This window comes from Pipistrellus kuhlii, unplaced genomic scaffold, assembly GCF_014108245.1.
Source record: "Pipistrellus kuhlii isolate mPipKuh1 unplaced genomic scaffold, mPipKuh1.p scaffold_m20_p_5, whole genome shotgun sequence".
Classification (NCBI taxonomy): Eukaryota; Metazoa; Chordata; class Mammalia; order Chiroptera; family Vespertilionidae; genus Pipistrellus; species Pipistrellus kuhlii.
This window is the reverse complement of record NW_023425551.1, coordinates 43,937,742-43,963,720: the sequence shown is the minus strand read 5'-3', so window position 1 is coordinate 43,963,720 and position 25,979 is coordinate 43,937,742. Positions and strand designations below refer to the sequence as shown.

The window sequence follows — 25,979 nt, the reverse complement described above, 5'->3', positions numbered from 1 at the left end:
AGCAACTGGGTTTTTTTTCTTGTTAGCTCCACTCAAATAAATTAAAGAAAAAAAAAAATATGCAATTCATTTTTAAGTATGTTTTTTAAAATTTCCTACCAAAATTCTGAATGATAGGCATATGAACATATAAATCTGTTCAACATTTCAATATCTGAAATTTGTCATAATAAACTATTCTCAGAAGATACTTAGGAAGTTCTTAATTATCAGGGAACAGGGGCATTAAAGAAAGCTAACATCTATAGCCATTTCCAAACCACTAGATTAACCAAACTTTAAAAAACAGGTGTTAAAATAATTGAGCATATGTTCTCCTATCTCACTCTCTACTATCTCTGCCAATATGAATAAAGGCAGTAAGAAAATATACCAAATATGAATTATAGTTGACTTTGGTATGGAGAATACTGGATTTTCAATTCTTCCTGGTAGTTTTCTGTTCTAACTTTTCTTTAATTAAAATGGATTGTTTTCATTATAAAATTATTTTAATGTCTTAATAGATCATGTAAACACTTGAAAAGGTTTATGCTGGTCTTAATCCTGAGACTAGTAATAGAATCCTACAGAAAATGGTGACCTTACTCTCCTCCAACTGAAAATAAACCCGTTCCTCTGGGACATAGAACAAGGGATTCACACCAGGAGAGAAATGATAATGAAAAGCAATTGCATTGATATTCATCATATATAGTCATGGAATTGAAAAACAAATCTTTAAACTAATTCTCCCTCATTCTCAGAGAGGGCATCCTACTAGCTATATATCAGCAAGCAATCTTATCACTCCCAACACTCCACCTGTGGTCTCTGTCATAACAGGATATCTCACCTGAGTGAATCTGTTAAGGAAAGACCTGGGCAAGCCTTTTCTCCCGCCTCCTTGTCTAAAGGGATTTTGACAACCAAAAATCTTCGTCTTTTCATGCTGTACTTGAAAGCTCATTCCTAACTCAGGAATATAGATTTCTCCTCGGTGGTCAAAACAAGCATTGAGTCCTTCCAATACAGACTGAGAAGCTAGGTTGAGCTATTCGGAGAAGAAAATAAACACATGTGTTATAATGCAATGAATGTAACTATAACGAAAAGCAAAGGAATAACATGTACAAAAGATAGTGTTATCTTCAGTAGGAGGAAGCTAAAACAATGTTGGAAACATCCCATATCTTAAATTGAGAGATGGATTAATGTATATTCATCCTACAGTCTTTCATATACATGTTAGATTTGATGTATAAAAATTACCAATATTTAAGTAAACTAAATAAATATTAAGGCTGAACTTTTTAAAAACGTTAAATTTTCTCTAAAATTAAACTGTCTCTATTATGTGTGCTTATATTGACCTACTTCATAAATCATAGCTTACAAGAAAAACTTGTCAATACATAGATATATCTATTTTGTACTCTGGGATTTTAAAAGATGAGGCAAGATAGCTCTCTAGATATTAAGTAAATATCTTTCCCAGCTCAAATATTGAATAATCTCCAAATGGGACTAAAAATCATGTTATAAATTACATAAAATGGATCTACATAGCTTTCACCAACAGTTATATGAACAAGAATGAATACAAGGTTTTTGTGCCACAAATGAACAGAGCTGATTGGAGATCTTCAGAGGCTGAGTTCAGAGCTCAGCGATGGGAAGTATGGGTGGTTTTAGGTACCATGGAAAATTTCAATTGGGAAAATGTGAATCAATAAAATTCAAACGGGCAAACACAAACTACATTACAATTTCAAATGTCATATTTACACAAGCACAAACTGCTCTGTAGATTTCCAACTGGTGAGGTTCTAGATGATGTGATGTGTGACCGGAAGTCCAGTGCCTTGTGGTCCCTAATTGCATTTTCATCCAATTGGAGTATGGTCGGAAGTTTTAAGCTTTAAAATTAGGCATTCTTTTTTCCAGGATAATGAATATTCTATCACACATCCTTCTCAAAATTATGGTGGGGGAAAAAAGTAACTTTCTCCTTAGTATCTCTAGTAAGTAGGAAGCAGCTCTGCAGAAAAGGAATGCTCAGAACACCCTTTGACCAAAGGGGTCCGAACTCAGGGAACCAGCTGGGACCTTTGTCAGGTTTCATCTGTAGCAATTTCATCACTCTAATAATTTAAGCTCCATACCCACTTCTTAGCCTTTTCCTAAATTAGCATGAACACGGCACATCCAAAACTGACTTGACTCCTTTAGACACAACCTTCAATTTTTTATTTTTGTATATCACTTTTCCTTTCTCAAGTTGGCTGCCAATGACTGAGATTCAGTAGTTAGCACAGGTCTCATAATATACTCTGTTCTTCTGGTCATTAGTTTATCCAATATACACATATAACACTGATTATCTTCTCACCATTTTTGCACGTGTGTTAAGATAACTTTCCAGCCGAAACTGGTTTGGCTCAGTGGATAGAGCGTCAGCCTGCGGACTGAAAGGTCCCAGGTTCGATTCTAGTCAAGGGCATGTACCTTAGTTGCGGGCACATCCCCAGTAGGGAATTGCAAGAGGCAGCTGATTGATGATTCTCTCTCATGGATGTTTCTAGCTCTCTGTCCCTCTCTCTTCCTCTCTGTAAAAAATCAATAAAATTTATTTTTTTAAAAAAGATAACTTTCCACAGGCTCTATTGCACTGATGAAACATGAGGTGGTTGACACTGTTTGTAAAATACCCATAAAAAACAAACAGCAAGCCTGCCAGAGACTACAAGAATACACCAGTGAAAAGATAGTTATTCTCTGGAGATTACTTTACAAAGGCAGGATAGCTTGTAGATTATAAATAGAGAGGGGCTTCTATTTGTGCTTTCTGACAAGTGACAATTTTTATTCTTAAAAGAAATCATGGCAGATTCTTTTCATTAGAGAATTTGTCTTTACTAGGCATGATTACCCAAAGAAATACCCTAGAGCTATGAAAAGTCTGACTGCTCTTCACACGTGCCATCCCATCCTTGGCATGGTGTACAATCCCCTCACCTCATCCAACACAACCCAGCGGCCGGCCTTCAGAGCTGCCAGCAAGGGGCCATCACGCCAGGCAAACTCTCCTCCCTTGCCACCTTCAACAGGCAAATCTGCTCCGAACAGGTCTGTTATGTCCTTTTGGAAGGGAAGAAGTGAGAAAAAGCCAAAATTATATAAAAGTTAGATCCCAAGACTTAAAATCTAAAATAATACTTGTGCTTTGTGCCATTTTCCTTCTTACTTCCAAGTCAAAATCAATAATTTGCAGCATTCTTTACCAGGATTCCAGACATGCCCCAAGAACCTTCTCATCACAATGCTCCACGTACCCATCAATTGAACCTGGAGCTCCACATCAGTAGTTCTAAACTGTGGCTATACGTAATTTAGAGCTTTAAACTAATTTGCGAGCTTTAAAAAACACACACACACAAAAATAGAATAAATCCCTACCAGGTTTGGCTCGGTGGATTGAGCCTCAGCCTGTGGGCTAAAGGGTCCCAGGTTTGATTCTTGGGCACATGCCCAGGTTGTGGGCTCAATCCCCAGGAGGGGGTGTGCAGGAGGCAGCCTATCAATGGTCTCTCATTGATGTTTGTATATCTCTCTCCCTTCCTCTCTAGAATCAATAATAATATTTTAAAAAAATAAATAAAAATAAAAACTAACAACAATGCCCAGGCCCTGCTCTCAGACCCCATTCCAAGAGATTCTCATTTGTCATCTCTGTTCCACATTTTCATAAGGTCGTTTAAAGGTCATTTTATTTCTACTAATTTTTATTTTAGAAAGGACAAAAATAAAAAGAGGCTATCTATATATATAAAAGTCTAAGGGACTGGCCGACTGGCTGACAGCTATGATGCACAATGACCGCCAGGGGGCAGATGCTCAATGCACAGGCATGGAAACATAGAACAGACTGATGAATCTCAGAAGATGGGGGGTCAGGGGGAGGGCGGGAAGAGATTAACCAAAGGTCTTATATGCATACTAGAGGCTGGTGCAAAGATTTGTGTAACGGTGGGGTCCCTTAGGCTATTCTGTGTGGATCGGGCCGAAACTGGCTCTCCAACATTCCCTGAGAGGTCCTGGATTGTAAGAGGGGGTAGGCCAGGCCAAGGGACCCCACTGGTGCATGAATCCGTGCACTGGGACTCTAGAGTATTACAATAAATACTGAAATAATTCTCAAAAGAGAGAATAAAGCATCCAGAGAGAATATTATTACATATGTCACCTATTAATGAATTCAAAAGAATTATTTTGGAAGGTCATGTTGCTATGGTCTTTCATAGCTATGAAGTATTTGGGATACTGAAAATGTCATCACTCTCACTGATTAGATTATAAACATATACAAACATTATTCCCTATACTTATCCTCTCATCAGCTGTAGGACTACTGAGCTTACCGTCTGCTCTGACAAGTTGATTCGAACAAGGGTGTTGCCCGAAGCCTTTGCTAGTGCTCCCACCAAACTTGTCTTGCCCACACCAGGGGAGCCCTCCAGGAGAATGGGTTTGTTCAGTTTTGTAGCTCTTAAGAGCCTCTGGGCATTCATAGCTGTCGTTCCTGCACTGAGTGCATAGTCCGAAATGTTATTCCTTTGTAGGACAGGTCCTTAAGAAGAGAGAGAAAAAAAAAAAATCCACATATTTAAGCTGGACATCATCAAATCATATACACATGCCAACCCAAGATTGAGAATCCAACCAGTGGACTGTCAGTGAGATACCATCTGTGGTGAAAATGCTTAACCCCATTTCAACATTTCCCCACTTTGGGGCCCATAAAATGCTTTAGCAGAATAGCCAGAAGCATACTTTCTTTATTTGTGTCTACTGTACAAATCTCTCCATCTCTTCTACCTATACATATACCTACTACATAGGAAAGCTAGACATTTCACAATATATATCTAGAAATACTGCAGGTATTTATACAATTTAACTTACAATTAGATATTTTTCTTAAAGTCAAATGTAAACTAGGCATAAACATAGATGGTCCCATATTAAACAGTTTCATTCAAGGTTTTTAGACTACCAAGACAATTCAGAATGCATTACCTGAATTTTCCATTTAATCAATCATTTGTCCATCCATTCACTCAATCAGCACACATTTCCTGAATGCCTATGACTGACTGCTAGGCTGCATATCAGATGCCAGGGACAAATGAGTGATACAAACCTGCCCTCAAGGATTCACAAAAGTATTTTTTTTAAGGTGATGAGGCTATTGTTAGTATAAGAAGCTCTTGTTTTGAGCACCAAATAATAAACAAATGCAATTTTGCAAGACAATTTATTCATAATTAAAACTATATATTCCCCTACTTTTACATGCCAACTCACATGTTTTTAACTACTCACAATTAAGATTATGCCAAGTCAGATTCTACCAGCTAATTTAATTCAGATAACTAGTTAAAAATCATTATTAGTATAATACAATAAAACAAAAAGTCATAGTAAAAGTCAAGTACCTATGACATATAAAAGAATCTTCATTTATTTATAATCCTCCTTACCTCTTGGTATAAAAAATGGATGAATTCCCCAACGATTATCTATCCCAGTGAATTCCTTGGCCTTGAGTCTGTCATAAATCTTTAATTCATTTTTCTGACATTCTGTAAGTCGGACTATCTTGGAAAGTTTCTTGATTAGGAATTTCAGACATTCCTTGCGAGCCAAGAGGGCCGTACCAAACCCAGAGGAAGTGACTCCTAAAAGATAGATTAGTCCATCAAACAACAGCACAACACCAAGCTTTACATCCATTCACCAGGAGCTCTAGGGAAGTTTCCTGGGGAAATGAAGCCCTAGCTGAATTACAGCAGAAATAAAACTGCTAACCTCTCCCCACAATTTCATCAATTCAGCAGCAACTTAGTCAGTAAAGGGCTTCCGACACCCATGATAGATCAGCATGGAGATAAGAGTACTGGTCATTTTGGTTTATATTTCTAATCTTCATGGCTGAGAAGCAGAACCCAAATACTGAATTTAATTAAATTACAGTAAACTTAAACTAATAAAGGATAAAGGACTCAGTCCCATTAGCTATAAATAACCATTCATGTTAAGAATTATCCAGCCCTGACAGGTTTGGCTCAGTGGATACAGCGTCAGCCTGCAAACTCAAGGGTTGCAGGTTAGATTCCAGTCATGGTCATGTATTTTGCTTGCAGGCACATCCCCAGTAGGGGTGTGCAGGAGGCAGCTGATCATTGTTTCTCTCCTATTGATGTTTCTAACTCTCTCCCTCTCCATCCTTCTCTGTAAAAAACTAATAAAATATATATTTTTAAAAATAATTATCCAGTCCTTTAGGAGCAAGGACATTTCTAACCGGCTTCTTTCTACTCAGAATCACCACTTCATGTTTACTAAGTCGTTTGCCTATAAGTAATGAGAAGTGTTGGGCATATCTTTTATACTAATAACCACATGTCAAAAAGAGTATAAAGAAAAGGAAAGCCATTTTGTGCCTCGAAGTAAGGCACACAAAAAAGCCATTTTGTTAGAGTAAGTGATTCTAAAGTATCTGGCTAAGAGGTCTGGATTTGCTCTACTTCATCCTCTGCTTTACCCTAAACCCTTGTTCCCACCAGCTAACAGACAACATACCTGAACCTATTCCATCTATGTACACCAGGCATGCAGCATGGACAAAAGCTGTCACAGTGGAGATGGTCTCTGGCCTTTTCAAAGCAGCTTCCTCCCCCATTGTGTTCATGAAGTTAACCCAGGACAGGATATCTCTGATACTGACCACACACCTTCGGCCAAATTCCTGGTGGGTCAGCCAGTCAATGAAATCCAGCATCACCTCAGCTATGTCAGCCCCTAAAACACAAGGAAGCAAGTGTTTACCGCTTAGGAACACCCAAAACAGGGGGTTTGAATCTGGGGCCTACAGGTGGCCTAAAGCTACTCTATGATCCGTGAGATTATCTGCAAATCTCTATGAATTCACATTAATGTTTCTTCTGGGGCAGGGGGAGGGGGGATGATTTCATAGCTCTTATTGCATTCCAAAGGGATCATAAATACACTCTACATATACAAAAATTTTTAGGCCATAATACATAAGTATGTATTATGGCCTAAAAATTTAAATTCTGAAAACTCTAAGAAATATTCATTTGGTTCATATTCAGACATAATTTTTGAAGTTAAGACACAAAAATCTTAGGAAAATATACAAATTTTACTATATTATAAAATGATTCACTAGAATGGGAAATGCCACATTTTTAGTGCCATTTAGTTCAGGCTTTTTGTTTTCTTAAATCAATGCAACAATCAGAATTCAGTAAATTACAGAATTCATATATTTTACTTCATTATTTATTTAAATGGCTATTCTACTTATAATTTCATGCTATAAAATATTTCAAAATGAACTACTTAAGTAGTTATATATAAATGAAAGAAGGCCAATTGAATTTAGTAGAACACTCTATATAAAGTTATGAAGTAAATAGTAAACATCTTTCTAAAAAGTATATATAAATGCTAAAGAATATTTTCTAAAAAAAAAAAAAATGAGGAGCAGGACCCCACACTGCTATAATATAAACAAACCTTCAGCAACATTTTTCAAGACTACACTAAGAATTGGGTTAGAAGAAAACTAATTAGTCAGAAAAAAAAAATACTAATTAGAAAAACCCCCACAAATTTTTAAAAGGAACTTAAAAATTCTAGGAAAAATGATAGAAGAAATTAAACGCTGTTTGAACTAGATATTAAATGAGTACTTGGATCCACATTTCAGAGTGAAATAAATCTGAGGTACATCAAGGACTTAATAAAAAATGGGTGACTTTATTCATTGTTAGTAAAGAATTAAATCATGACTATTAAACAGAAAGTGATGAAGTAAATGGGTTCATGTATTTTTTTACAATAAATATTAAGAGGTAACAATTTAGAAACCTACGTGATAAATATAATAAAAAATATTATCCAAAAATACATAATGAATACTAACATATGATTAATATTTCTTTTAAAATACGCCACACATATTTTAAATGCTCCACATCACTAATAATGAAAGAAAATTAAATTTTGGAATATACATTAAGTTAACAAGGATAAAATAATAGATTTTATTGTATTTTAAAAAATAAAAACTTCATGTTGAAACTACTGTGCGAAGCAGGCTAAGCTGCTGACAAGCATTGGGAATGAGAGTGTCATTCTGGAGAAGCTGGACATAACCAATGGGATCTCTGAAGAACTTTATTTCTACTTTTAGAAATAACAACTCAAGGATACATGTATATACGTATATATACATGTATATAGACAGATGTTAATTATACTTACTATGGTGATCATGTCACAATACATACAAATATCAAATTATTATGTTGTACCCCTGAAACTAATACGTTTCAATAATATGTATGTCAATCATAACCTAATAAAAATTTTTTATTGTAATTATCAAATCAATCTAAAATTAAAAAAAGAACCCCATGTTCTTCCTCCCTGGCTGCTTGGAGATTGGCCACCATCAGGAACAACACAGGAACTATCTGGATCAGGAAGTTCCTGACCAACAGACTATTTCAGTGGAAACAGTCATTGATGTCCTTCACCTTTGGAAAGCAATTAGTAGGTAACACAGAAATTCAGAAAATATTGGCCAAAATTGTATGAGACTAAACCAGATGTCATCTTTGTGTCTGAATTCAGAACATATTTTGATGGTGGCAAACCCATACTGGCTTTGGCATGATTTGTGATTCCTCAGATTACGCAAAGAAAAATGAACCCAAACATAGACTTGCAAGACCATGGCCTTGTATAAAGAAAGTCAGGGGAATACAAGGCCAGTGTTGGTGCTGGCAAAAGAAGAAGTAAAGGTTCTTCAGTGACATTATCTGTGGTGATTGTGTAGATTTTTCATTAGAGGATTAATAAACTAAGAACTCTAAAAAAAAAAAAAAAAAAAAGAAAGAAAGAAAAAGGGAACCACATAAATGTTTTGACTCTTACTGGATATCTTAAAAATTGTTAAATCTAGTATTACACATGTAGGAGTTTTTTTAATACTATTTTATTTTCCTTATCTTTTAAATTGTTCATAAAAATATTTTTAATAAAGTGAAGTAGTAAATTAGCTGGTGACAACTAAAGAAATACAGTTTAAACTCCATTAACATTTCCTACTCTGAGCCAGTATTTCCCAGTGGTTAGAGCATCAGACCACACACCAGAGGGGCATGTACCTTGGTTGCAGGTTTGATCCGGATCCAGTTGGGGCATGCACAGGAGGCATCCAATCCATGTGTCTCTCTCACATGGAAATTTCTCTCTCTCTCTCTCCCTCCCTTTCTCTGTCTCTCTCATTCTCCCCCTTCCCTTCCACTCTATCTAAATATCTATGAAAAAAAATAATCCTTGGGTGAGGATTAATAACAACAACAAAAATAAAATTCTATGAACATTTTCTAAAGGTGAAAATGACTGAAATTTAAGTAAAATTTTTCTCATCTTTAGGTAACAGGTGAAGCACTAAGGAAGCTAGGATTTAACAACCCTGGTGAAGGAGGCAATGGGAAGAAGGGACACTGTAATAGATGGTAATAGGTTAGTATCATTTCGTTAGGACTACTTTGTTCCTATTTCTCTGACCCCCCTTCTCCTAATACACCATATACACACACTGCTGATGTTCTCTACCACACCTCTTACTTTCAGCACACAGCCCCTCCATCCCACTACCACCATCACCTAAAAACTCTCACCTTTAAGATCTGTTCTGCCCAGAGACAATCCTGGACGAAGATTACTGCTGATAATCTGTTTTAAATCTTCACGGTTTGTGCTCTGAGGGCACCATATTTCTGTAAACCGGTTTCTTAAGGCAGGAGACAGCTGTAAGGAACACAAGCTGCGTTGTGAATATACTACCTATGAGAAAAGCTAGAAAAAAATCCTTTAAAAAAATATTAGCTGTTGAAGAAAACCAAGATGGGGGCATAGGTAAACACCTAAATTGCTGCCTTGCACAACAATTTCAAAACTAACTAAAAAGACAAAATGAACATCATCCAGAACCCAAGAAAGCTGGTTAAGTGGAAATTCTACAACTAAAAGGAAAGAGGAAAGCACACGGAGAATCAGAGGAGCTGGAAAAGGCTGAGGTACGGAAACACACATGCTGGCGGCAGAGTGCCTGGCTGGCTTTCTCTAGTGGGAAGGAGACAAAAGCTCCTGACTGCGCTGAACCCCAGTTCCAGGTGAGACCCTGGGGACCCAGGCTTATACGGGGAGAATCTGGACTGTCAGGCGGAAACTCAGGGGAGCCGCAAAAGACAGACATCTGGAGGCCCGTGGGCCAGTGACAGCACAGAAGTTCTCCCATCATAGACACAGCTGATTCTCATAGCCAATTGGAGGTCAATTCCTCCTAGTGATACCAACAACATCAAGACTTAACTACAACAAGGCTGTATACACAGTCTATAAAGGGTGCACCAAGAGTATCCACCTCAGGTAGCCTTTTATTTCTAACATTCTGAGGTGACCCACAGCAACAGTCACCAACCAGTGGACCACAGACCACTGCTGGTACATGAGGTCCAAAAGGTTGGCAACCGCTGCTTTGTCCTGGCTCCTTCCATGTCATCTCTTTAATCTCCATCACACTTTTCAACACATCACTTTCTTGATAGACATGGTACAGAGCTTCAAAGTCATGTAGAGTATAAGTGGTACAAGATATACATGAACATATATACATGTTCCACCTGCAAAACCAAAAAACTTTCGTGGCTGGCATTTCTATTTTGGGACTTTAAAATCACTCATAAAGCACACTCATGTTTAAGGAAGGAGACTGTAGAAACAGAGTTGGAGATTAAATTTCAGTCTCAGCTTTTCTCATCCACAAAAGTAGAATAACTTTCTCAGAGTCTTTCGATAATTTATTACAGTAATATATGTAAAGAACTGTGCAAATGACTGAAAATTAAAATTCAGGCACATACGTAAAGTGAGATGTAAAATAAATAAAATGTTTATCTGTAGGAATTATTTTTCAACCTTATAATAACTCCACAATATCTTTCTTGATTTTCACCTTTTACCCAGTTCATACCCAACATAAAAATTCAAAAATGTATTTTTACATACTGCATTTAAGGGTGCTAACAAGATATGGTAAAAAAGAAAAAAAAAAGAAAAAAGTATACTTTGTTCCTAAAAGTATACTTTAGGAACATAGTTTTACCTCTTTTTTTCCAAAGTCGCCCCCAGGGTTCATGGTTGCTAAGATACGGAATTCTTTCCCAGCAGTCAACAGCTCTACCTCATTTTCTTTGTCCTCCAGGCTTCCTTTTTCTGCTAATACCAGGGACTTTTCTACTTCGAGGACACTAAAAGACAGGAAAAAAAATGAAGAATATAAGATTTAAAAAGGCTTAGCATGTAGTCTTCCTATTTTGTGGTCTCCAATGCTCTTGAAAGAGGAAAAAGAGCCCGGCCAGGCTGGCTCAGTGGTTGAGCATTGACCTGTAAACCAGGAGGTTAAGGTTCAATTCCTGGTCAGGGCACATGCCCAGAATGCAGGCTTGATCACCAGTGTGGAATGTTCAGGAAGCAGCCAATTAATGATTCTCTCTCATCACTGATGTTTCTCTCTCTCTCTCCCTCTCTTCCTCTCTGAAGCCCATTTCATATATATATATATAAAGCCGAAACCGGTTTGGCTCAGTGGTAGAGTTTCGGTCTGCGAACTGAAAGGTCCCGGGTTCGATTCCGGTCAAGGTCATGTACCTTGGTTGCGGGCACATCCCCAGTAGGGGGTGTGCAGGAGGCAGCTGGTCGATCTTTCTCTCTCATCTACGTTTCTAGCTCTCTCTCTCCCTTCTTCTCTGTAAAAAATCAAAAAAATATATTTAAAAAAGTTATCTCCTCTGCTGAGCTTTCACTTTAGTTAATGGTTTCCTACAACACATTTTAAAATGCCTCATTATCCCAATAGCTGTGTGATGGAATAATAGTTCTGATTAAAAGAAAAAAAGAAAAAACTCCCTTTTCCACTTATGCTATTGCAGCATGTGTTTTAAAAATAAGAGTTTTGCATGCACATGTTCATGGCAGCATTATTCATAAAAGCAGAAACACTCCTAATACTATCAAGTGCTAAATGGATAAAAATATGGTACCTTCACACAATGAAACACTATTAGGAATAAAAAGAAACAAACTACTAACAACCAACATGGATGAAGCTCAAAATATCAATGCAAAATGAAAAGACCATTTACATGAAATGTCCTGAAAAGACAAATCTAGAGACAAAAAGTAGATTAGTAGCAGTAAGTGGCATCAAAGATAAACTTTAAATAGGCATGAGGGATCCTACTGAGATGATGGAATTGTTGAAAAGCTGGATTGTGGTGGTTGCAAAACAGTAGATTTACTAAAATTCACTGAATTATACATTTAAAATTAGTGCATTTTATGATATGCAAATTATGTACCTATATCTATATATAAGAAAGGCTAATATGCAAAGTATCCTTTTGGGAGTTCGACCATTCACTATGGCATGCGTTGACCATCAGGGGGCAGTGCAGAGCATGGCGGGCGACCAGGGGTGGTTACAGAGCATTGAGGGAGCGAGGGAAGGAGGAGTCAGGGAGGTGGGGAACTGCAAGGTGGCAGAACACTGGCATGAGGGAAGGAAGAGGTGGGGAACCTGATCGGTCCTGATTGCCAGCCAAGCCTAGGTATCCTGCCGATGCACGAATTTTGGGCACTTGGCCTCTAGTACTCAAATAAAGAGAGAAAAATAGGTATACATCAAGACTCATATTGGTCTGAGGTTTGGAGAGGCCTTATAGCCATAATATCTAGGATACCGATTCTAGTTCTTTAAGAATTTTAATTTAGCCTCATTTGTTTAACCAGCCATCTCACAGTCCCATCTTTCCGATTATTGACAATAAAACAGAAAAAGCAGTCCCCTTAAAAGAGAGCCCAAGTGCTAAAGCCAAAAAAAGTAATAATTCATTATTATATTCAAATACTTATTATGCACCTAAGAGGAACACTACTATGCACAAAAATTAGTATCTATAAAAAACAAGACCAGCAAAAACATCAAACACAGGGACAGTACCTGTTGAGCCTTTCCAGGACAGAGTCATCAGCCAGGGAGATCTCATCCAAGAGGAAAAAGCTGCCCTCCTTCATGGCCAGAACCAGAGGCCCATCATGCCACTCGAAGAGCCGAGATGTGTCAATTTCTTCCTACAATTTGGAAAAGGAGGTAAAATTAAAGGGCGTGTGTCCACAAGACAACACACATATGGCTAGCTGGTGTCTGCTGCAATGAAGTGGCCATTCTGCCACTTCTCATGCAAAGGTCTGAGAACCAGGAACACAGGCTACACAACAGGATGCTCATGAGGCCCTTTCGGACCAGTGAAAATATGTAGATACATATCAAATCTGGAATCCAAAACCCTACCAGGCACAAAATCCCACAGTTGACTGGGGCACAGAGCTAACTGAATCCTTTAAAGGAATGTACACATCATCATTTGCTATTGGACAAACCTTGTCCTTTGGCTTCTGTCTCACCGGCCGCAGCCCACCCAGGAAGTCCGAAGTCTCCATGTGTAAGTGGCAGTTGACTGAGTATAATTTCTGATTTGCCAAGGCTGCAAACACCTGACAGATACTCGTTTTCCCACACCTGTCAGAGACAGACACCAGATTAACATAGAGCATGAATTCTAAATACACACTCATAAACACCAAGTCAGCAAAAGAGGGGTGAGAGCCTCACTGCAGCAGCACTGCTGGCTAACACAGGATGTCTTACCCCTGGCCTGGGACCCACTTCCCCCAAACACCAGCAGCCTCCCATATTCCTAATCCAGAATGGCACACACAGCATGAATTCCATCCTTTCCTACTCCTACCAGAGCCACCACCTAGGAAAGGGAAAGAAAGCCAATCCTTACAGACTTTCAAGACACACTAGCTCATGTGCTCTTCTCCCATACAAATCTATAAAACGAATGTCACGATTTAAAATAAATAAATAGAAAAAAATTAGCTCTGGCTGGGTAGCTCAGTTGGTTAGAGCATCATCCTGATACTCCAAGGTCTCCTGATACTCCAAGAGTTCAATTGTCCTGGTAAGGGCACATACAAGAATCAACCAGTGAAAGCTTAAGTGGAACAACAAATCAATGTTTCTCCCCCTTCCTCTCTCTAAAACTAATCAATCAAAAATATTTTAAAAGATCCATTCTTTTTCATCACAAAGGTCTAAGGCAGAGGAAAATAAACAATAGTAGATCCCTTAGTGGTTCTTAAAAAAGGGAAGTCCTAGCTGGTGTGGCTCAGTGGAAAGAGCGTCGGCATGCAGACTGAAGGATTCCAGGTTCGATTCTGGTCAAGGACGTGTACTTCAGTTGCATGGTCCACCCCGGATAGAGCCCTAATCAGGGCTTGTGCAGGAGGCAACCAGTTGATGTGTTTCTCTTACATTGATATTACTCTCTATCTTTCCACTTTCTCTAAAAATCAAAGGACAAATATCCTCAGATGAAGATTAAATAAAAAATTTGAAAAAAGACAGCAAATCAATTAAATGCCAATTAGCCATTTTCATTCAAAAAAAAGGGGGGGGAGGAGGAGAAAATAGGAAACAGAAAATAAATAAATAAATAAATAAATAAATAAATAAATAAAGATTGCTTTCCTGATGAATTCTTCAGAGATAAGTCAAGTAATCTTATGGAATTGAACTGAACCCTCATAACCGGTATTGTCGCAGAATTTTACCCAGTGTCTCCAACCAACAGTACTGGTTCACTGAATTCCAAGGCTCTTCCCACCAACACGGCCAATCTCCGCATGCTCTCAGTCCACACGATATGGCTGAACTTGGACTCCAATGTAGATTTCTGAGTAGACAATTTACCTATCAAAAGTAGAATAAATATTTAGGTTCTAATATGAGTATAACTCCATTCTCCTCTGGAAATTTTAGCTACTCACTTAGCAATTTTAGGACATTTTCTTTGGAAAAGAGGGATTGAGGACACAATTTTTTCTTGAAATGTTTTTCAAGGACTTCTTGAATCACATCAACCTCCTCCTGTTTCCTGACTCGGCCTGCCAGAAGCATATAACCTTAAAAAATAAAAATGAAGAACCGTCAAGTGTCAATACCAAGGGATGCTGAGAACATAAAGCAATAGCAACTCTCACCTAACTGTATGCCTGCCTTGTGCTCCAGCAACACGACTTCTAAGTAACTCAAACACAAATGAACACTTGTGCACCAAAAGACATAGACATCAATGCTCAGGCATCATTCATAATAGCTAAACAGTGGATCCAAATATCCATCAAACGGAGAATGGCTAAACATGTTATAGTATCTCCATATACTGTAAAAGGGTTATAACAATAATTAAAAAAATAAATAAATAAAGACCTGATATATATAACAGCATGGCTGATTCTTACATTAGAGAGTGAAAAGAAGCCAGACCGAGAATGCTACTTCCCACCAAGTACACTTCATGATACTATTAAGATGAAGCTCAAGAACAGGAAAAATATCAATCAGTGGTGATCAATATCAAAGCAGTGGTTACCTCCAAGGGAAGTAAGACCAACAAGAGCCATGAAGGACTCTTCTGTGGTACTAGTATTCTAAATATTGGCCTAGGTAGTAATTTACATGCTATCAAGCTGTTCATGATATAACAGAGTGAGTACTTCACCCACTTTACTATAGGTTATACTTCAATTTAAAAGGTGTGTGTGTGTTTTCGCTTTTAAATGTGTTCCTCTTTCTATCTATTCTTTATCAGGAAATTCCTACAAGCTAGTTTTATTTACTAACCTTGCTTATTAACCAATCCATTAAAGACTCATTAGCATATTTTAAATCAGAATATTCTGAAGTATTTTCTATTCTACCATAAAGAACATGTAAATTCTTCCCATGGATTAAACCAGTATGACCAATTCTGAATCTCAAGTGACATTACTGACTTCTCTCAGAACTCTGATATTATCTGACCTATCAGTTCTCTGACTCTAAGGCACAGCACACCTCTCCACTGGCAGTACATTGCAGACAAATGGTCCAAAAGACATCACTAACCATCTGCCTAAAGAATTAACAGTACTATGGCCATATCCTGACTCCTACATGTGGTCACCTGAAGGTAATAATGAGAATACCTAAGAAACCAAAACATATTAGCTAGCACAGAGGTCTGTAGAAATAATAGCACTTACAAAAGCAGTTGGGACTTAAAGGAGAAGACTCAGTTCGTGGTGTACCTAGTAAAATCTACATATTGATCACAATTTGGGAAAGGTTTGTTTTAATAAAATAAAAATAAAATTTAAAAAAGGCTGACATTTGATAGAATGTCAGTTTGAGCGCAGATGATTGAAAGCATACCATCATTGGCTAAGTGCTGTAGCCAGTCATACTCCTCCTTGGTCTGCTCAGCCAATCGGTATCTCTCAGCCCATCGAAACAGGTCTCGAAGGGTGATGAAGCCCTGCTTTCCAGCAAACACTGAAGAACTTCTACGTTTGGACTATTAATGTATGAAAACAAATGGAAAAGAACAATGTCAAGCATATAGTAAAACATACATAAAATTTTTAATAAATTTAAGCTCCCATAAAAATTATTCATTCCACTAAAATTAATTTTTTTAAAGTGCAAACGGGATATAATCATTTGAAGAAAAATGCAAAATCATGTAAATAAACAATGGAATTCCATCTCATAGGCCATACAAAAAAAAAAAAATCACAAATACAGATATGAGCAAACATGCAGGAAAATTAATTCCATAATGTAGGAGCATAGTAGTGAAAATGATTCAGAAAAGTAATTTGACTATGCATAATTCTGATAAAGAATACTGTTAACCCCATAAATTAAATGGGATATTTTAGGGGTAAAGGGGAGTAGAAAAGTGAGAGAGAAAAAACAAACAAACAAACAAACGATTGTGGCTTTGCTTTTGACAAGGAAGCGCCACACAAAAAGAGCCTCTTTAATTATATCCATTCAGGGAACATCCTATATAACAAAAGCCTAACATGGAAAATGACTGATGAGCAGAATGACCAGTGGTAGATCAGGGGCATGGAAATGGAGTGGACTGACAAGCCTCAGAGGGAAAGGGGTGTGGGGAATGCAGGAAAAGACTGGACAAAAATCATATACCTAAGGATGGGGAGAGTTGGGGGGGGGGGGGGGGGAAGAGGGATGAGGTGGGGGAGAACTGGATAGAGGGTAGCTATGGGGGGGGGAGAAAAATTGTAATAATAATCTAATACAATAAATAAATATGTAATAATCTAAACAATAAATATATATTAAGAAAAAGAAAAGAAAAAGATAAGATCCTTACTCAGAAAAAATAAATGAGTGATCTGCTGTTTCTAACTGCGGAACTTATAAAATTTGGCTGAGTCTAATCAACACATTCCATTAGAAACTAAGTTCAGGGATGGAGAGGACATCTACCTGAAGGTCCAGCATAACTCTAACCAACTTGCTGCAGTAAGAGGGTGGCAAACTACACCGCTTGTGCAAGATTGTTTCCAACTCAGAACTTGGCAATTCATCAAAGTGCAATTCCACAAACCGATTCCTGAATGCTCTGGAAAGTACCTAAGGAAAAAAAAGCAATTGAGATATTGCTCTCCATAAGGTCAGTTTGGGCTCAAATAAGTGCTTAAAAAAATATTTTTTAAAAAGGAAAAGAAAGCTCCTACAAAATTGAGACTCTGCTACTGACCACAAAAAAGAAAAACCCTTCAAACGAGGTAAAAAATTTCAGCCTTTCCAAAAAAAATTTACAACTCAAGGCAATAATAACTAAGAGTAGGGGGGAAATGCCACACACCTTTCTGCCACCATAAAGTCCTGGGGGATTCTGGGTAGCAAAGAGCATAAACCGAGGGTGTGCTTTAACAACTTCCTGTGTTTCTGTTATGAGCAATTCACGGTTATCATCAAGCAGTCTGTTCAGTGCCTCTAACACATCAGTAGGGGCCAAATTCAATTCATCTAAAATAATCCAGTAGCCTTTTCTCATAGCATCAATAAGAACACCTTGGAGGAAATAAACACAGAATTAGTATATAAATTAGAAGTTGTATACAAATCAAGAATTCTAGGTTATTATTAAATTTCAAAGCAAATCACTCTCTGTAGCTAGTCACACGCCCAAATAATTGTGATGTTGACTATCAAAGAAGCACAATTTTTCATTAGAATGGCCTATTTCATACAGAAGGGGAGTCAAGGCTGACAAATATCACATTTCCAACTTATTTCCCCCCTTGCAGTTTACTTTTATTTATATCACATTTTTATATCAGCTCTCAGCTTCCTTCTGTTCAGTGTTCACCCCATTCTCTTGAGTCTCTAGGAAATGAAGTAGGAGTTCAACTATACTCTTCAAAACTTGGTGCTGGTGCTGACTACAGCTGACAAGATTTCATTGGGGTCCAAATATAGCTGGAGCCCTACCACCATTCCTTCACCACCAAGCAACTCAGGAAGAAAAAAAGACCAGCAGCAATGGTAGCAGTCCATGTACCTCAACTGGAAAGGATAAAGAATACTTGGGGGAAAGGGTCTGAAAGAATGAACATCTACACTCATGAAACAGAATAATAACCCTACCTTCTTTAAACACAAGCTTCCCTGAGGAATCAGATGTGTAACAACCGATGTACTCTTGAATATCCGTGTGTTCGTGATTGTTGATACGCACACAGTGGTTACCAGTAGCTGCAGCCAGCCACCGGATCAGGCTGGTTTTACCAACTGATGTCTCCCCCTGAATCAGCACTGGATAGGTTCTTTAAAAGATCAGCCAACAAAGCAATTAAAGAAAAAAAGATAAAAAAACAAAATTAATTCAAGCAGCTTTTTAAAAGAATGACTATATCATTTAACATCATTATAAAGGAACATTTTTATATATTTATCAGAGGCCCAGTGCGCAAATTCGTGCACCGGAAAGGGGGGCGGGGAGGATGTCCCTCAGCCCAGCCTGCAACCTCTCCAATCTGGGACCCCTTGAAGAATGTCCAATTGCCCATTTAGCCCTGATACTAAACTAGCAGTCAAACATCCCTCTCACAATCCAGGACTGTTGGCTCCCAACCACTCACCTGCCTGCTTTCCTGATTGTCCCTAACTGCTTCTGCCTGCTGCCCGATCACCCCTTAACCATGACCCTGCCAGCCTGATTGATGCCTAACTCCTCCTTGTGCTAACCTGATTGCCCCTAACTGCCCTCCCCTGCAAGTCTTGTCACCCCTAACTGCCCTCCCCTGCAGGCCTGGGTCCCGCACAACTGCCCTTCCCTACAGGCCCGGTCGACCCCAACTTCCCTCTGCCGGCCTGGTCACCCCTAACTGCCATCCACTGCAGGCTTGATTGCCCACAACTGCCCTCCCTTGCAGGCCTGGTCCCTCCCAAGTGCCCTCCACTGCTGGCCATCTTGTGGCAGCCATCTTGTGTCTTGTGTGTTGCGAGTGACAGTCAATTTGCATATTACTATTAGACAGGACATACTACTAATGGAATGTTTCTTATGCCCTGAGAAATTTATATATAAAAATGGTTTCTGAAAAAATACTGAGAAAAAATTCAAACATCTATTGTACTACTTGTAAGAAACAGTAAGTGGGACTAGCTGTTCCTCACTTAACAAATAATGGGTGATGAGTACTCATCAACGAAATAATGAAAAGCAAACCTAAAAGATGGCCAAAATAATCTGAATTCATATTGACCTCACTAAAGGTGCAGCTAGAAAAAAATTATTTGTGCCAGAAGAAAAGTGACAGCTCACTCAGTCAATGAATAACTATAAAGCACTTTGAAAGTGAAGACAGACTAGAATGTCATCAATGTCAATGATGATGAAACTTCAGATCAGCAGAGGAAAGTTCCACACACCCTGCAGAGACCACTCGGACTATATCCCTTAGGTTCAGCTTGACGGAAGATGTAAGAATGTATGTTTCATCAATTGTAGGTTCCTTGTCTCCCACTGAAATCCAATAGCCTTCAACCTGGATAAGCCGACCTCCTTTGGGTTCTGGAATAGGCTGAAAGACACAAGGTTAAGGAAATAAGCCACAGTTCCACAGCAAGTATCGCTTTCTTTCAGATAGAGTGGGAAAAGAAGTTGTCACCAAGAATGCTGCCCTGTTCTGCGTGTTTTCGACATTAAAACCCATGGGTTTTAATATGAAAATAAAATTACTTTGAGGAATGAAAACAAGATAATGACAAGTATGGGTTTTTAAATTCAATTGGAGTTAGGTGAATATGAAGGAATATCAAATCAAAATAGTTTCTCAGTTTATGATTCGTTTATCTTCTCTTACCTATTAAAACTCCCACTCTGAAGTATTTTGGTCAAAAGCATGTATTTCATAAAAACCATGTTCTAGTGTTGTACAGAAGGGAGCTTTGCATTATTTTATCTGGATCCCCCAGAAGACTTTAAAAATAAAAGTGACCAACCCCCCCAAGAAACTAACCTATTACAGATAACACTGTGGATAATACTGTAATCTTTTAAAAATATGGTGAAAGTTATTAAGTTGATTTACTCAAAATTGCTATTTTTATGGATCAAAATGGTTAGTGGCCAGGTTTATAACTATGAAAAAGTGCTCTTCCAATACACTTAGTACTCTGACTTGAAGCTACTACATCTAGTTAGGCTAAGAAAGGAAACTACAGAACATTCTTATGAGATGGTCCCATTTATGTAATTTAATTAGATACGTATTAGATGTACACAGACAAATTCTGATACATTTATCAGAATTTATCTTTAATTTTAATTTTTTTAAATTGACTTTAGAGGGAGGAAGAGAGAGACACAGAAAGAAATAGAGAAACATCAGTGTGAGATAAAACATCATTCAGCTGCCTCCTGTACTTGCCCAGGCAATGTGCCCTCACTGGGAATTGAACCTGCCACCTTTTGGTGTATGGAACCATACTCCAACAAATCAAGCCACACCAGCCGGGGCCATTTATCAAATTTCAGATGGAAAGGACTCTCTACAAGGTTTAAATCTCCAAAGAATAGGATTATTGGGAATTTTTTTGTTGTTGTTAATCCTTCACCGAATAATATATTTCCACTGATTTTTAAAGAGAGTGGAAGGGAGGGGGGGAAGGAATGGAAAAGAGGAAAGAGAAAGAGACATCAATGTGAGAGACACAGTGATTGCTTCCAGCATAAGCCCTGACAAGGGATGAAGATGGAACCTGCAAACAGGTATGTACTCTTGACTAGGAATCACACCCCAAAATCCTGCAGTGCTTGGTTTAAAGCTCTAATGACTGAGCACACAAGCCAGGGCAGATTATTGGGAATGTTTACCATCTACAGTTTAACTTTCTGAAACAAATTTGTAATTAGAAACAAGACCTATAAAAAAAACAAACAGTTCAAAACTTTATAATATAGCCTTTCATTTATTAAACAAGTCAAAACAAACAAACAAACATACCTGCTTCAGCAAACTTTTAATACTGCCAGAGACAACGTGTTGACAAATAAGCTTCTGAACTACTGGGTGTGATGCCCTGTCAAGCTGTGTTAGGAAACCCAAACAAAAGCCCTAGGAAAAACACAGAAATACGTAACACAAATTATTTCAGGACAACTTATTTCAAAAACAAAATGCCACCTCGTGAGTGGGGCTGGTTCCCAGAAAAACTTTTAATATCATGGTAGAAAAAAGTTTAAGATAGCTCTGGTATAAAATATTCCGGGCTAATGACTAAATGGAAAGTATTGCAAATTTGGAATATGCATCCCTCTCTATTCCCTCTCTTCCCATGGTGAGCCCATCCACCAGGTCCACCCAAACCCAGACTTTGGAAAGACCTCATAGAGCGAGCGCTGGATGTTGCTACATGGATTGGAGGCTGCAAATCGCAGGGCCCTGCAGAGAGTCCGAAGGCTGTAGTGAGGTCTATGGCCGGTTCCGTCCACCAATGTTCTCCCAGACTCTTTCCGCACATCTCTGTAGAAGCTACAAAAAGGATGCACTTCAGGTGATTTTTTTTAAATTGATTTTTAAAAAGAGGAAGGGAGTGGGCCGGGGGCGGGGGTAGGGGAATGTGGGCAGAGAGATTCTTCAGTTGCTTCCTGCATACCCTCCCTCTCCCTTCCTCTCTGAAGTGAATAAAAATAATAATAACATATAAAAAAAGTTAGAAGGTGACAAGATGGAAAAAGATTCAGACTGAAATATAAAGTGCAAGAAATTTATGACTGGCTACCACAAGATCAAGTATAACCAAGAGTAACAGATAAAAACCAAATTCTTACTCAAATGGGCTTTAGCTTGGATATTTCCAATCTACCTACCGTATTTTTTGGACCATAAGACGCTCCGGACCATAAGACGCACCAGTTTTTAGAGAAGGGAAATGAAGAAAAAAAGATTCTGAAACAAATAGTGTCCTAAAATATTTTATGTGCATTAAAACCCAACATCACAGTCATAAACACATGTAATCAACCCTGTAAAGTAAACAGCAGCATTTAGAACCATTTTAGAGCCGGGCAAGCACACAGAGACCACACAGAGCCGGGCAAGTAAAAAAACTTTTTTTTTTAAAGTACATGTGTAGGCTATATTTGGATCATAAGACGCAGGGACTTTTTCCCCCCACTTCTGGGGGGAAAAAATGCGTCTTATGGTCCGAAAAATACGGTATATATTCTCTCTTTTATTAGGAAAATCCAAGGTATTTCATAAAGTTCCAACTTTAAAAGAGAAATGTAAATAATAATCTTTACATTAGTTTTCTCCAGTTAGAAGCAAAAAGAAAAAAAAAGGGAAACAATTATATTAATGAGGCACACAATTTTATGTTCAGAGGAAAGGTTTATAAATAGAAACTGAGAACCACCTACTTTATGATTCCTTGTACTGTGCTCTTGCTCACACTCAATCCTTTCAGATAATCCACAATAAGAATTTGTAAGTCTTCTTTACTTTCCAATTCTTCTACATAAAGTTCTGTAAACCTGTAAGACAATTATTATTATACTGGAGGCCTGATGCACAAAATTCATACACGAGGCTGGGACCTAGCAGCCCTGGCTGCCTTGGCCCTCGGAGCCCCGCCTCCGTCCAGAAGGTCATTCTGCTGTTTAATAGTTAGGTCGAATAGCATATTATGCTTTTATTATCACAAATAATAACTATAAGTTAATACAACTATCCTGACAAAAAAAAAAGAAAAAACAATATAAACTAATTTTAATTGTTTCCAATATAAAATATAATAATTATACACTTGAAATATAGACTGACCATTTCAAAATAAAAAATAATCTAACTTTTACCAAAAATCTACCATCATTATATTCTTGTTTCTCTTCAGATCGCATAAATCTTTCGCTTTTTACAAAAATCTACCATTATTTCTTTTTGGAATGAAGTATTCTTTCTATAGTCCTTATAAGAAACAGCTATAAAATTAAGACTTATTTACCCTCATTTTCAGGTATATTTCATCAAAAGTAGATGTAATAAAAAATACATGGAATAGCGTTGGACAGTCTGACTTAGTGGTTGGGGCATTGGACCGAGGAAGGAGGATCGCCAGTTTGAGTCCTAGTCAAGGGCTCATAAAAAATATACTCACTACTTGGGTGAGCATTAAAAAATACAAAAGAACATGAAAAAAGGCCCCTCACTGTGAAAAATAAAATGGTTGGAGGAAAGGAAAATATATAATTGTAGTTTGTAAATTTTTCTTAGGAAGTTTTATTCCTTTAATAATGGAAGCAGGGCCCAGCCAGCGTGACTCAATGGTTGAGAATCGACTTATGAACCAGGTCATGGTTGATTCCCAATCAGGGCACATGCCTGGGTTGCAGGTTCGATCCCTAGTGTGGGGCATGCAGGAGGGAGCCAATCACTGATTCTCTCTCATCACTAATGTTTCTATCTTGCTTCTCCTCTCCCCTCCTCTCTGAAATCAATAAAAATATATTTAAAAATGGGAGGAGGGGTCTAATGGGATATAATGGGAGGAGGGGTCTAATACAATTTCAACACTGTTTTGAAACATAAAACTCAACAAAAGGTTACCAATAATAAATAAGGTCATTTATCTTTTCCCAAGTGCTACATACATAAAACACCAATAACTAAGAACCTTGTTCAGGTCAATCAGTGCTTAATGATGAAAACTGTAATTTAAAAGACCTTTTAAAAATCATTAGACTTATTCAAGAGGACTTTGCTGCTAACTTGCACTTATGCTATTATACTGTTACTAGAGGACCAGAGTACGAAATTCATGCACTGGTAGGGTCCTTAGTGGTGCTGGCTACCAGCCGGTTACTCCCTCCCTTCCCCAGCTGGCTCTGCCCCCCGCATTGAACTCCTGGAAGAACTCCTGTCAAGGGGACAATTTGCATACTATGCTTTTATTATATAGGACTAGAGAGCCAATGCACGGATTCATGTATGAGACCAATCCCCAGTGGGGGGCGTGCAGGAGGCAGCCAATCAATGTCTCTCTCTCTCTCTCTCCCCAATCCCCAGTGGGGGGCGTGCAGGAGGCAGCCAATCAATGTCTCTCTCTCTCCTCTCTGAAATTAAAGAAATGTATATATACATATATATATATTAAAATAGAACTTTTTATTTTTTAAGTATTTTTATTGCTTAAAGAGAAGAAGGCAGAGAGGAAGAGAGGTAGAGAGAGACATCAATGATGAGAGAGAATCACTGATTGGCTGTCTCCTGCACGCCCCCTACTGAGAAGCAAGCCTGCAACCCAAGCATGTGCCACTAACCAGAATTGGACCCTTCAGTCCACAGGCCAATACTCTATCCACTGAGCCAAACCAGCTAGGGCAAGAACTTTTAAAAAAGTCTTTAGGAATCAGGCCATGTCCTCTTACCTGTTTCTTATTCCTGGTGGGAGATTTTTTTTGCCCACATCAGTTGCTGGATTCATACAGGCAAACAAACGAAAGTCCGGATGACGAACCAGTGGTTCTGTTAAGAGAAAATGATAATTTCAACAATTTGTAAAATTAAGTCATCAGCCACAGATGCCTGGGGGAACACCATCTAACTCCATAGGAACCCAGGTCAAACAAAACACTGCCTCAGGCTCAACGAAGTTGTTACTGGCTAGTCAAACCTCCCCTGCCTTTTCTGAAATCAGTTATCAGACTGATGTACACTGTTTAATCTTATGCTGCCATTCCACTGTCTTCTATAGGTTCACTGTCATTTGTCTTATCACCTATTCCAGTATACAGTTTCTCACTAATTGTGCATGTCTATTACCCAATACTCAAATGCCTTGACAAATTATATTCTTTGAATTCCTCATACCACCTAACAATAGGCCATTTACAAAAAATAAATATCTATGGAATAAAAAAATCCAATTGGGTGGCCCCTGTAATCCACCTAGCTAATAGATTCTTACTCTAAAAGAGGCCAAAAGACCTGGCAGCAAGTCAGACCTCTAGGGGCTCAAGTCCTACCTGTGTCCCCTCGATCCAGCAATACCAGGGAGCCAGAAGAGCCTTCGAGCAAACCACTGAGACATTCTAATGTCTCTGGAGCAGCCAGATTAATCTCATCCAACAAGATCCACTCTCCTTTCTTTACAGCCTGAGCTAATGTACCCTAGAAGAAGATAAAGTATAACGATAAGAATCCATTTCAAGTAAGGACACACTCACCAAAAAGTTATATAAGCGGGACTGGAAAACAGAAGCAAGGGCAAACCTCTCCAACCTGATGTCCTAAATGCCAAATGGCCACTGACTGAGTGCCAGAATTAAGACCAAGTTAACTTTTTCAAATGTTTAAAAGGATTAAGAGAATATCTTTGAGCCTAACAGTGAGATACAATA

The 25,979-nt window shown here is 38.2% G+C and overlaps 1 protein-coding gene across 11 annotated transcripts in view; it reads right to left on the bottom strand.

Annotated features, from left to right (window-relative positions):
- The window catches only part of MDN1 (midasin AAA ATPase 1), a 143,868-nt gene that overhangs the window by 78,691 nt on the left and 39,198 nt on the right, over nt 1-25,979 (bottom strand). For 10 of the 11 annotated variants that reach the window (XR_004983670.2, XM_036414109.2, XM_036414110.2 and 7 more), the window contains exons 18-38: nt 25,605-25,749; nt 25,008-25,104; nt 23,001-23,114; nt 21,963-22,110; nt 21,583-21,693; nt 20,006-20,157; nt 18,719-18,897; nt 17,934-18,142; nt 17,552-17,698; nt 16,466-16,607; nt 15,040-15,174; nt 14,824-14,962; nt 13,585-13,723; nt 13,145-13,275; nt 11,249-11,393; nt 9,762-9,891; nt 6,625-6,843; nt 5,523-5,720; nt 4,401-4,609; nt 2,998-3,120; nt 836-1,033 (exon numbers count right to left, since the gene is read on the bottom strand). Coding sequence is in view for 10 of the 11 variants with exons in the window: in XM_036414109.2 (XP_036270002.1) it covers nt 836-1,033; nt 2,998-3,120; nt 4,401-4,609; nt 5,523-5,720; nt 6,625-6,843; nt 9,762-9,891; nt 11,249-11,393; nt 13,145-13,275; nt 13,585-13,723; nt 14,824-14,962; nt 15,040-15,174; nt 16,466-16,607; nt 17,552-17,698; nt 17,934-18,142; nt 18,719-18,897; nt 20,006-20,157; nt 21,583-21,693; nt 21,963-22,110; nt 23,001-23,114; nt 25,008-25,104; nt 25,605-25,749 (3,210 nt within the window). In the remaining variant the exon portion in view is untranslated. The remainder of the gene's footprint in view (nt 1-835; nt 1,034-2,997; nt 3,121-4,400; nt 4,610-5,522; nt 5,721-6,624; nt 6,844-9,761; nt 9,892-11,248; nt 11,394-13,144; nt 13,276-13,584; nt 13,724-14,823; nt 14,963-15,039; nt 15,175-16,465; nt 16,608-17,551; nt 17,699-17,933; nt 18,143-18,718; nt 18,898-20,005; nt 20,158-21,582; nt 21,694-21,962; nt 22,111-23,000; nt 23,115-25,007; nt 25,105-25,604; nt 25,750-25,979) is intronic. The other variant, XM_036414108.1, reaches the window with a different exon arrangement.